The sequence below is a fragment of the Phyllostomus hastatus genome, unplaced genomic scaffold (genome assembly GCF_019186645.2).
Source record: "Phyllostomus hastatus isolate PE091 unplaced genomic scaffold, TTU_PhHast_1.1 phas_contig_80, whole genome shotgun sequence".
Lineage (NCBI taxonomy): Eukaryota > Metazoa > Chordata > Mammalia > Chiroptera > Phyllostomidae > Phyllostomus > Phyllostomus hastatus.
The window spans coordinates 20079168-20092196 of NW_025333960.1; the positions used below are offsets into that span (position 1 = coordinate 20079168).

General features: G+C 42.8%; 1 protein-coding gene and 1 long non-coding RNA gene across 3 annotated transcripts in view; one reads left to right on the forward strand and one right to left on the reverse strand.

Moving 5' to 3' along the window:
- Positions 1-9280, reverse strand: LOC123826431. Its single transcript, XR_006787034.1, has 3 exons — positions 9161-9280; positions 2823-2881; positions 1-1750 (listed from the first exon to the last, which is right to left on the reverse strand). It is a non-coding gene; the product is annotated as an uncharacterized LOC123826431 (long non-coding RNA).
- The window catches only part of RMC1 (regulator of MON1-CCZ1), a 21175-nt gene continuing 17084 nt past the window's right edge, over positions 8939-13029 (forward strand). Inside the window, exons 1-3 of one of the 2 annotated variants that reach the window (XM_045850424.1) lie at positions 8939-9241; positions 9905-9981; positions 12720-12804. In XM_045850424.1, coding sequence (XP_045706380.1) covers positions 9140-9241; positions 9905-9981; positions 12720-12804 — 264 coding nt within the window. In that variant the 5' untranslated portion in view covers positions 8939-9139. Of the gene's footprint in view, positions 9242-9602; positions 9733-9904; positions 9982-12719; positions 12805-13029 lie in introns of those variants that run through there. The other variant, XM_045850425.1, reaches the window with a different exon arrangement.

Genomic DNA, 13029 nt, shown 5'->3' on the forward strand with positions numbered 1-13029 from the left:
GAAAACAGGATGATGTGAGGCAGCTGATGGTGCAATATTGATCATGGTAGATCCCTGCTCTCCTCCCCAAGGAAGGTGAAGCAGATAGAGGCCCTGAGGTTGTTATAGGCAGTCCATCTTTTGTGGTTCATTTAGGCTCTGGGCCTCAGAAGAGACTGCTGTCTGTACCTTTTAGAATTCTGAGTAGTTTTCTAGCACTTAAGACATTGGGTGGGAAAAGCTCATCTGATTGGATTTTCAAGCCTCATCATATTTTTTGAAGATATGTATTTTTCTATTTGAATTTTAAAGTGATTTCATAAAAATTAAAGAATGATTTATGTTTTCAAAGTATATTTTCTACTTGGAAATACCAGTTTCTTCTTTTGCAAGCTTCTTGTTTTTATTCTTTGATTTCCAATTTAAAAATATTAAAAGGTTACATTTGGGAAAGCATTATTTTTTCTGCCTGAGGCTTTCCAACTTTCTCCCAAACATAGCTAGCTTTTTCAGAGTTAAGATCAAATATAGTTAAAGATAAAGTAGCAGATGAAGTGGGAAGATGGGGTATTCATTACAGAATTAGTGAGTGAGCTACTATTTATATAGCTCTGTGAATACTTTTCAATCTGTGCCTTCTGGGACATAATCAATTAGAATACTTGATACTATAAGAACAATATCTCGGTAAAGCGCAAGAAGAGCTAAGATTTATAAAAAACGTAGAAAATGTCAAGGATTTGAGAAGTTAAATTTGAAGCAAGAAGTAGAAACATAAATCCATTGCTTGAAGTGTTAATATATTGTTATTAAGCAGCAAAACCAACTACACATCTTCTATTTCATCTTTTGGAAGTTGTATTTAAAAAATGGTGAAACAAACATTGAACCCTGTTCCCCCAAATGTGTCTCTTGCTAATTCATATATTGAAGCCTTAACCTCTAAAATGATAAGTGTTTTTAGAAGTAGGCTTTTAAGGAGGTAATAAAGGGTAAGAGAAATTATTAAGGGTGGAGCCTTAATTCAATAGGACTAGTGTCCTTATAAGGAGAGAGACACCAGAGATCTCTCTATGTAAGCACAAAGGAAAGGTCATGTGAGGGTACCTGCCATGTGCACCCCAACAAGAGAGGCTTCACCAGATACCACTCCTGCTGTTGCTTTAATCTTGGACTTCTATCCTCCAGAACTATAAGGAAATTAATTTCTGTGTTTGAAGCCACCCAATCTGGGTATTCTGTTATAGTAGTAGGCCAAGCAGACTAATACATAGCCCAAGATAAATACAAAGTTTGGTGGATGGGCATTCTGCTGCTTCCACTGAATTTTGCTTGGTTGAAAAATATCTAAGATATTTGGGAAATTTTCAGATGCAGTTGTGGGAACATTGCCTATGACTGCTGAGAAAGGATGGAGAGTGGGAAGCTATTAGAAATCCATAGGGGGCCACTCCAATACCACTTTTAAAAGGGAAGAGAAGGCATATGATAAGACAGTGAGTATGTCATAAATATAGAATTATTAAAATTATGTAATCACTTGAGCTTATGTGAATTTCTAAAAAACCATTAATTAGGGAAATATAACAGGTAGGATTGGGATTTACGCTAACTTGAGAGAAGATTAGCTGCGGAGCCACCTACCAGCCAGTCACTGTCATACCAGATTCAGGAGGCTCAGGACTTCAACATCAACCCAGTTTGTTTACTCAATGTTTTTAGCAACGACTCGACGCAGGGGTGTTCAACCTTTTGGTGTCTCTGGGCCACACTGAAAGAAGAAGAGTTGTCTTGGGCCACACATTAAATACATTGTGACACGTGATCACACAAAAATAATCTCATAAAGTTTTAAGTAAATTTAAGTACATTTTGTGTGGGGCTGCATTCATAGCCATCCTGAATCGCCTGCAGCCTGCAGGCTGGACACCGCTGAAGGATCCAGTTACCAGGTTTGTGAAATGTACTCGAGTTTGTCCAACCATTCACCAATTGAGAGTCATTTGGGTTGTTATTGGTTTTGGGCTTTTATGAATAAAGCTGCTATGAGTATTTATATACCAATTTTTTTCATAAACATAGAGTGCAATTGTTGGATTTCATTATAAATGCGTGTTTAGTTTTGTAAGAAACTCAAACTATTTTCTTGAATGGTCATACTATTTTATACTCCCACTTGTAATGGGTGAGTATCTGCCCATCCTCACCAGCATTTTGTCTAACCACTGTTTCTTTATTTTGGCCATTCTAATGGTTATGTAGTGATACCTACTGAGATCCATGGTAATACTGGCATAGGATTTTTTGAGAGCATATAATGAAATTAGCAACATTTAGAAGATCCATGTAATTCGTTGAACAAATATTTTCCAAACAACTGGTGCATAAAGTGTTATAAAATCATCCATGAGTGTTCTGGTTTTAAAACAAATCCTGTCCAGGTGACTCAGTCGGTTGGAGTGCCATCCTGTACACCAAATAAAGGTTCAATTCCTGGTCAGGGCACATACCTAGGTTGTGGGTTTGATCCCTGATTGGGGTATGTAAGGGAGGCAACTGATCACTGTTTCTCACATTGATGTTTCTCTCTCTCTCTCAAATCAATAAAAAAAAAACTTATCCTTGGGTGAGGATTAAAGTATGTATATATGTATGTCTGTGTGTATATATATATATATATATATATATCCACAAATTCTTTGATACCTCTCTTTTCAAAGATAGAAGCTAATTCTCCTCCTCTTAAATGTGGACTGTATTCAATGAATCTAATAAATAGAATATAGCAAAAGTGGTGGTATGTTATTTATGAGGTTAGTTCCTAAAAGACATTGTGGCTTTACCTTGCTCTCTCTTGGATCCCTTGCTCTGAGGGAAACCAGCTGCCGTGTCTTGAGGAAGCCTGTGGAGAGACCACATAGGGAACTGAGACTTGCAAATAGTCCCATGAGTGAGGTTAGAAGCAGATCCTGCCATAACTGCAACTCATGTGGGACCCTGAGCCAAAATTACCCTGAGAAGCTGTGCTCAAACTCGGATGCACAGAACTGTTAAATAGTAAATGTTTGTGGCTGTGAGCCACTAAACTTTGGAGGTAATTTGTACTGGAGCAACAGATAACCAATATAATGGGTAAGAGATCCATTCCAAGTTCAAGAAAGACCAATAGATTTTAGTGTAACAGTACTAAGTTTTATCAACAGTTTTAGATGCAACATTGCAACTAACCTTTAAGAAACTAGCAATTGTTGAGTACTGGTATAGAATAACTATAATATCTTAAAAGGCTATTAATATACTAGTTTTTCCTCAGATATTTCAACTATAGCAAGGTATCTCAATGCATTAATATGAGAAATCAAATATGAGAAATCAGCTGTCTTCTATTAAGTCAGACAAAGAGATTTGCAGAATTACGAAAATACAGTTTTTCTCAAGTTTCAGAAAATACATATTTTTTCACTCATTCTTTATACTATGTAATAGATTTTGTTATTTTTAAATGCTTTAATGTTTCTAAAATTTTAATGTTTTAATTTTTAATATGGTAAATATCTATCATTTTTGAGAGTAAAAAGGTATCCTGGGGCCCAAATGAGAGAACTGCTTCTCTAACAGTTACAGGCATGAAAATGTATTTGAAGGAAAACAATTAAAGTTGGACTGGAAATCATGTTCTGTGTGGATTAGCCAAAGAATTTGAGTGTTTAGCCTGGAAAATATATAGAACCTGATGGCAGTCTTCTAAAAGGAAAGAAGTACTGAGTTGTTACAACAGGCAGTATAAAATGGAGTTGACAGCAGAGGTTTAGCAATCAAACAGACCTGTGTTTGACACCCAGGTACGGGACTAAGCTCTGTGGTTTGAGTGATGAAGTTGTGTTTTCCATTTTTAATTTTATTTTTTAAAATTGTGCCCCAGCTGGTGTAGTTCAGTGGACCAAGTGCCGACCTGCGAACCAAAGGGTCGCCAGTTCAATTCCCAGTCAGGGCACATGCCTGGGTTGCAGGCCAGGTCTCCAGTAGGGGGCATGTGAGAAGCAAGCACACATCAATGTTTCCCTCTCCCTCCTTACCCCCTCTCTAAAAATAAATAAATAAAAATTGTGACTAAATATACAAATCATAAAACTTACCATTTTTAACATTTTTAAATATACAGCTCAGTATATTAAATTAAGTACACCTGCATTGTTATGCAACCATCACTACAATCTACCTCCAGAACTTTGTCACCTTCCCGAACTGAAACTCCACACCCATTAAACACTCAACTCTCCATTACCCCAGCTCCTGGTAACCACCATTCCACTTTGTTTCTCTGACTTTGTTTACCCTAGGTATCTCACACAAACATCTGTCATTTTGTGTTTGGCTTAGCATAATGTCTTCAAGGTTCATCCATGTTTAGAATTTCGTTCTTTTTAAGGCTGAATAATGTTTCATTGTATGGATATACTGTCAGGATGGGTGGGGTAGGACAAAATGGTGACTGAAGGACAACCTGGAAAAGACAGCGGATGTCAAACCAGGGAGCCGAAACAGCGGGCTTCGCCAAAACGGGTATCCGACAGCAACCTGAGCCCGAGGAGAACCACCAATGATATATTGCTGCTTTGTTCAAAGGGGACCAATCCCCAGCTCCCACGAAGAGAGACAACCAAAATAAAACCCCGCCGTATTCCCTGCTCGGGGCGACTTCCTCGGCCCCACTGTGCGGAGCAGGGAACCTTGCCTGGGTGCACAAACCCCAATAAAGCCCTATACTGCCTAACTTTGTGGCTCTTTGGCATTTATTCCTTGGAAGAGCCTAAGAAAACCTTTCATATACTACACTCTGTTTATCCATTTATCAGTCAATGAACACTTGGGTTGCTTCCACCTTTTGGGTGTTGTGAATAATGCTGTTACGAACATTGACATAAAAATATGTTTGAATCCCTACTTTCAATTTTTGTGTGTATATTCCATAAGGGGAATTGCTGGATTATATGGTAATTCTGTGCTTAATTTTTTGAGGAATCGCCATAGTGTTTTTCACAGGAACTGTGATAGGGGACTCAAGACTTGGAAAATTTTAGCTTAAGGTAAAAAGCCGTAAGTCTAGCAAATAATGTGTATGTTAAGCTTTTGTTTCAAAAACTACAGATAAGGCCCATCCTGGCTCCTGAGAAAAGCAGCTGACCTCCTGGGGCACTGGCTAGAGATTACCACCTGGGGACAAGTTGGAGACTTCCAGGCTTTTTTGTGTAACCCCCCCACCCCACCTTGGGAACAGCTAACTGCAAGAACAGGAAGGCTGCAGCTTCACTCACCTAATCCTCCCTGATTTCAAAGCCCTCACCGCACCTTGCTTGTCCTCCCCCACCCCCCTTATAAAAGATCTGACCAGGAAAGAGAAGGGAAGATGGTCTGTTAGGGTATGAACCCATCATCTTCTCAGATCCCCGGCCATCTGAATAAAGAGCCCATAAAAGATTCAATTGCTGTCATTGCTTATTGGATTTGGTAGTGACAGGCAGCCCAAACACCAGTGTCTTTTCCGGTTACAGCTGCACTATTTTAGGTTCCCAACAGCAATGTACAATGGTACCAATTTCTCTACATTTTACCGCTTGTTATATTTTGCTTTTTGATAAGTTATCCTAATGGGTGTGAATCTTTTATTTCTTGAAATTTTAGTTACCCAGCTTTATTTTGAAAAAATCTTAAACCCACAGAAAAGTCACCTAGATTCACCTGTTAACATTTCACCAAATTTGCCTATCTCTTTATACTGTTCATCGTTTTTCAGAATCATTTACTGGACATTGCAGACATGATGCCTCTTCATGCCTACTTAGGCATGGGTCACTTTTAGAATGGGTCACTTAAGAAGTGACCCATATTAATGTAATTTCATACATTGTCTAGTATGCAGTCTACACTCAAATTGCCCCCATTTTCCTCCAAAAAATGGATAGGGTTTTGGATTTTTTTTTTGGCATCTAAAATCCCTTCAAAGTTCACTTGTTGAAAATATAGTTACTATTCTTTTTCTTAATGTAGAAGTCTCCCACTCATATGTTTTAGGTCTCTTTCATTTTATATTTAAAATAAAAATTATTGTAGTATATACTGTTTTATGAGTTTTATGTCATAATATAGGCAACACCATTAAAATACAAGTGCTAACAAGATAGGGTTTTTACATGTTTTTTTCACTGGAACCCCACTACCCAGAATTGTGCATTGCATATACTAGGTAATAGGTATGCAATGAATATTTGAATGGATGAATGGATGGATGAACACAGTGCCGAAGTAAATGAGTGGGGGAAGGTACTTATATTATGAAACATTTCCCAATTATTTTATATCCACTTAATTGATACCTCTACTTGGATGTCTGGTGGACACCTTAAACTTTTTCTACTCCACATCCAGTAAAAATATATTTAGAGACTGACCACTTTTCACTGGTTTGAGGTTCTGCCAGACAAGTGTGCCAAGGACACAAGAGCAGCTACATTAAGGGTAAGGGCAAAAATAGTACTGGGAAGGAGGGAAATGGAATCACAACTAGATGAGGAAATGGAAGAAACGAGAGGGTAGAGGAACTGGGCAGGGAAGATGGGACAAAGGACTGAGGGTCCTAGAGAGGGTGAAGAAAGGTCCCAGGGGAGCATCTGGAGGGATGGGAGGGTGTGGGATGGGTTATCTACAGGGGTGTTGATAGGTGACAGCAGGATGTGGGTGGAAGTGTTCTGGGAGAAACTCCCAGAAACTCAGTTCTTCTTACCAATGCAGTAAAGAACTACAGATCAGCAAGTCTGTTAGTGTGCAAGAAGGGTTTATATTCTCATGGAAGAGAATGGGACAAGAGGCCTGGTGGCCAGTCCTTTGTTCTGGGGGCTTATGCAGTTGGCGGGGATGGGGGTGAAGAAATTACATATTGATTGACAGGTAAAGGTGATGCCAGTTTTGGGGTAGGGCATGAATATCTAAAGGTGTTAATGGGTTTCTTCCTTTGGGCTCTCTGGGCCCTTTCTGGCCTTCCAGGCCTTGGGATGAAAGCAGTTTCAAAGTTTTTCTTTCCCAGATAGTAGAGATGATTCAGAGTTTCTAGGACGGGCCTTCTCCTGTGTTGGCATGGTGTCTCCTGTGATGTCGGAACACCTGGCAGTATTACTGGCCCAGGCTCGGGACTGCTGAGTCAGTGGGTGAAACATGTCTCCCTCCTCTTCCCTGCCTTGGTTTGCTATCTGTCCTGCCTAACAGAAGGTTCTGTAATGCTGGTGAGTGGATGACAGAGACAAGGACAGGAAGCAAGTAGTATTGTGGAGCCAAATGACAGAAACCTCACAGAGCAGGGTTTGTTTTTTTCTTTCCTCTCTTCTTGGACACCTTGGCACCATTATCTAAAGACACCGAGTCTTGAGAGTTTGGCAGGGAAGTAGGGAAGATCAAGAGTTCTGTTTTGGATATGTAAATCCAAGGACAAATGACATCTCCTTGATGATCTCTTGAGAAGGGAGAGGACTGTCCTTGCCTTGCTATGCACACATCTCCACATGGTTACAGCAAAGACCAATCCCTCGATATGTACTCTGGGGCCCACCCCACCTCACCCCGCTTGGATGTCTGCTTTTCCATCTTTACCTGTCAAACCATTCTTACTCCATGCAAAGATGCCCCAGCCCATTCTTCATAAACATGGTCTTCCAACTCTCCCTCAGAGGTACCTGGGCCTTTGCAGATTCCTGGCCTCTCCTCAGACTTGCATGGTTCTTAAGCGCACTAAAGTCAGAACAACCTCTTTCCTGCTTTCATTTTAAACACCAACCTAATCCTTTACTCCTACATCCATTCTTTCTATCCCAGGTCACCACTATCTCCATCCCACTACTCCCCTCAGAGACAAACCTCTCCAGATCAGCATTCGCTGGCTATCACCCCTTTCTCACGTCCAACCCTCAGCAGTCTGGCTCTGCCCGCCGAGTCCTGCAGGGATGGTCTCCCAGATGGAGTGCCTGTGTCTTCCCCGGGATAAAACGGGGAAACATTTCAGTGCTTTCCTTACCTGACTCACCAGCTACCTGAAAGCCTTTTCACTCAGCTTCGGAGGCAACCCCCTCTCCTTTCTCTTTCTACTGGACTCCCTTGGCAGGCTCTGCTTGTTCTCTTTTACTGATGCCTCTTCCTGGCCTCTATAGGTTGGTTTTGCAATTTCCACTTTACGCCCCTGTCTTAGGCCATCCCATCCAATTCCATGGCTTCAAATACCATCTACATTTTTCAACAGCTCATTTCTACCTCTAGCCTAGTCACTCTTCTGGTGAGCGTAAGACCTGTATATCTGTATCGATGTCATTCTCCCTAGATTCATGTCCAAAGAGCAGCTCATGGTCTTTGCCCCTTCCCTACCAAACTTCTCAAGCTGCTGTATCTTACAGAATGGTGCCAAAATCCATCTGTTTATTGAGAATGGGCACCGAAGAATTCCTGATCCCCCACCTTCCGTCTCCCAGTCCCTTGAATGAGTTCCCATCCATGCCTTCAAATATCAAAGCCATTCAAAAGAGGCTGTCTGACTCGCAATCTAAACTTGGCTTCCGGTTCCACACTCTTCTCGGAGCACTCGTGCTGACCACAGAACTCATCTCCTTTGCATTGTAAAGTTTATAGCGCTGCCACAGGCAGGCTCAGTAAACCCTTTGAGAGCGAGGATGAGCCTTCCCTACATCAAGGGTAGCCATGTCCCACGCGAGCAACCGGACCCGAGCAAACCTCCCGGGACCTGTCGCAGAGTATACGCTCTGGAAAACCAGCGCCGCCGCCCGCCCTCCGCGCCGCCCTGGCTTCCGGTCCCGAGGCTACCAGCCTCCGCCCCGGGACCCCGCCCTCACGCAAAGAGGAGGGGCTTTTTGCGCTCTGCCCAGCATCCGTCGCTGGTTTAATCGCGGAGGGCCGCGGGTCACGTGCTGGAGAGCGTGGGGGTGTGGCACCAGGAAGCGGCCTCTGAGCCCGCGGGATCGCCGCCGCCGCTGCCGCTGCCACAGAGGCAGTGACTACAGCCTGGTCCAACTCCTTGCGCCCCCCGCGCCTGACGCCGCTTGCTCTGGTCACGCTGGCTTCCACCTCCGGTCCCCCCACCGCCGCCGCCTTCGCGGCGCCCGCCATGGGCGAGGAGGACTACTACCTGGAGCTGTGCGAACGGCCGGTGCACTTCGAGAAGGCAACCCCGGTCAACTGCGTCTTTTTTGATGAGGCTAACAAGCAGGTCGGGACCGGCCCTCATCCTCCTTCCTCTTGCGTCTGGGCGTGCCCTGCCCATCGACCCCGGCGCCCCAAGGTCGCCTCGCGCGCACGGGCGGGGCGCGGGGACCGGGCCTGGGGCCTCCCCTAGCGAGCTGGCGCAGCACCCGCACCAGCGCCTTCCTGTTGGGTGGGTTGCGGGACCAGGCTCCACCGTGGCCGGGGCTTTCTTCTCCACAGTGACAGCGGGGTGGACTCCCAGCCCGCGCCACTAACCCGGCGCCCTTTGGCCGGCATGGCCGGTGTAAGCAGGCGGGTCTTTTACCGGCGCCTTTTCTTGGATTTAGGCATTAAGAGTTGTATTATTCTCGGAATTTTGGACATAGGGGAAAGCATAGGGGGAATTTTGGACATGTGGGGAGTGTAGCAGGGTATGCTTAAGCGGCGCGTTTGCAAAACTGGATTAAAAGTTAGAGCCTCGAGGCCCTCCGACCCCATCATGCACAGTTTGGAATGGTAAACTTTTTGGTTTCTACTCTCGTTTCTTATAATTCATCAGAAAACCAAGCATCACAGATTGATATGTGCCGTGTTGGTTTAGCTAAACCAAGGGTTGGGTGCACAGGGGTGTTCACTTGTAGATTGGTATACTGCCCAGACCATTAACATTGCTTCTTTTCCCTCCCAGGTGTTTGCTGTTCGATCTGGTGGAGCTACTGGGGTGGTAGTTAAAGGCCCAGATGATAGGAGTCCCATCTCATTTAGGTAACAGAATTAACATTTTCAGAATAATTTCAGCACGTAAATGGCGTTTATCTGTTTCTCATTCAGGAGGTGGTTTTGAAATTTTGTCCTTTGCATCCCTTAAGAGGTCTGGGGGGGGGGGGGTGTGGGGTGTGTGTGTGTGTGTGTGTATGCACATGCAGATACCTGCCCGGTAGGGGGGCAAGGGAAGCAGACACTTGCTGTGCAGTTTTTGTGGCACAGACTCTACTTCTGGTCCGAGTGAACATGTGGAGTACTTCTCTGTTGATTTGGGAGCCGTATATTCCCTAGTAGGGCACCTACTTCCTGGTACTTGAAATTAGTAGGTCAGTGCATTATTGATTTGCCCATTTCTTGTTTCTTCCTGGAGGAGAACCTTCACTTCCTCATTAGGCCCAGGTCTTCCCAGAGTGTTCGGAAGGTGGAGATCACTGGGTCAGTGTTTTTCAGGCAATAATGTATATTAACAAAATCCCAGCTTTGACTACTTTAGGTGACTGGGTGTCCCAGTTTACACAAGTGGAATAGCAGCTCCTTTCCCTTCAGAAGTATTGGGTTGGCCAAAAAGTCTGTTTAGTTTTTTTCCATAAAGTAAAAGACACAGTTTTCATTTTCATTAATAACTTTATTGATTTGGATATTTTGAGTATGTCAGGTGTCTCCTGCTATTGGCTTGTAGTGGGTGGAGGCCAGGGGTGCTGCCAAACATCTTTCAATGCATGAGACAGCCCCACAGCAAAAAATTATTTGGCCAAAATGTAAGTAGTACCAAGAAGCTTCTCAAACCACTTTGACACTTTCAGTCATAGCACCTTCTCCGTACACTACACACATTTTTTTTTTTTGCATTTTAGTTGTATTTTTACCTTCCTTGAAATAATACAGCATGATGCACTGGAAATGTTGTGTGTCATCTTCCATCTTCAGTATTAAAATGGCTGCACAAAAATTCATAAGTTTTGATAAGTTTTTAAAAAAATGCATGCTGATGTGACAGCTGTCACAGTACAATCTAATGAAGCTGTTTGAATGAAGTTAAAGACAAGCACTGTTAGAGCCGCTGTACGGAACAAATGTAATGGGCTTTTTGGTTCACCTAATACCTCAATTTGGCTGATAAACTGTCTGGTCACCTTGACTCCTGTGATTACAGAAGGGGAAAGTACAATATAGGCCTCAGTTCAGTGGTGTCTTTAAAAAAATGTTTACAGTTGGCCCCTGCTGATAGGAAGCAGTTTTTGAGGTAGAAAACGAATCACATCATTTGTTGGGCAGACGCTGTTGCAGGGCCTTCCAGGCAGCAGGCATGTGAAGGCTTTGAGTTAGCCTGGCACCCTTTTGGGGAATGCAGACTTCAGTGTGGGATACAAGTGAGGGGGCACATGTGCTGTGCCAAGTGCTGTACCAAGAATGTGGACACAGGGATGAGGTGTGACATTTATCTTGAGATTGGAGAAGACGTAGCCTTTGAGCAAAACTGGAGAGCTTGAATGGGAAGATTCCAGGTGGGGAAGACAGGAGGCCTTCCCAGTGGCGAGAACACCAAGTGTAAAGTGAGCAAGCATGGTGTTTGGGGAACTCCAGGTCTGTGTAACTAATGACCAGGTGTCCATGCAAGAAGGGGAGGTGGTGGTGTGGACACTGGCAGGGGTTGGCTGGAACCTTATATATTCTGCTACGGAATCAGGGCTTTATCTTGTTACTGAAAATTTGTAAGGTGGGCATGGCATGATCATATTGGTGTTTGGAAAGATCACGTGAGTCGTAGCCTTGAGGCTGAACGGGTTGGGAGCATGTCACAGTGCAGGATACCCCTGAGAGGTGGTTGTAGTCTGAGTGAGGCATGGTGAAGACCAGACTGAAGGTAGTGTAGCTGGTATTGCAGTCACTCGGTGGTCAGTGCGAGAGTGAGCCCATGACGGTCCAGATTTGGGGGCTTCATTGGGTTTGAGGGGGAAGATGCTGAATTTACCCTCTTTTAAAAACATTTTATTTATTGTTAATAGCCTTACTGTGTTGTAATTATTATTAAGTGAACATATTTAACATATGTGTACATCCATGAAACCATCACCATAATGAAGATAATGAACATTCTATATTCCCAAAAGTTTCTTCATGCCTATCTGTAGTCCATCCCTTGATTTTCCTTTGTTTGAGGTGGTTGTGAGACTTCTAGGTGGGACCATCTTGAGTCAGTAAGGTAGCGAATGGGAAAGAGGGCACTAATGTTTCAAAAGTTTTGCTGTGAGAGCGATGGAGAGAGAAGGCAGTGATTGTGGAGGTTACTGTGGGTATTGGAATACCTCAGAAAGATGGTAGGTTTGGTTCCAGACCACTGCAAAAAGTGGGCTGTAATCTCTCTGCTGGTGGAGGGTCTTGCCTTCAATTTGTTAAAAAAAAAAAAAAAAAGCAACAGCTATGAAGCACAATAAAGTGAAGGACAATAAAACAAGGTATGCCTGTATATATGTATTTGTCTAGAATAATTCTTAGTTGAAAGTGCATGTGATCTCAATTTCCCATCTTGTTATCTGCAATACTGTAAATTTTTCCAGCAGTTTATTGCTGATTGGATTTTGTTTTCTGAAAAGAGGTTCTACTGTTAGCTTCAGAAGCATAAGTTTAATTTTAAACTAAGATTTGCTGCTTCCTGAATATTTAACTTGTCTTTTTTCTTCTCACAAAATGATAGAAGCTAGAGTTTAATTCTTAACACATACTCTTTCTTCTTGAAGAATGGAAGACAAAGGAGAAGTGAAGTGCATTAAGTTTTCCTTAGAAAATAAGATATTAGCTGTTCAGAGGACCTCAAAGACTGTGGTAAGATATATCTTTAAATACAGTATAAAGAAAGGGACATCAGAAGTACATTTGGAAGGGAATGAATTGCAAATATCCAGTGTTAAAGGAACCGTTTATTATTTTAATGTCATGAAAGCTATAATTATGTTGTGTTGTATTGGGACTTTTGAAGAAAGACATTTGAATTGATAAATATGTATGACCTTAGTTTGTTATTTTTGACTTAAATAAAAAAAAAAAACT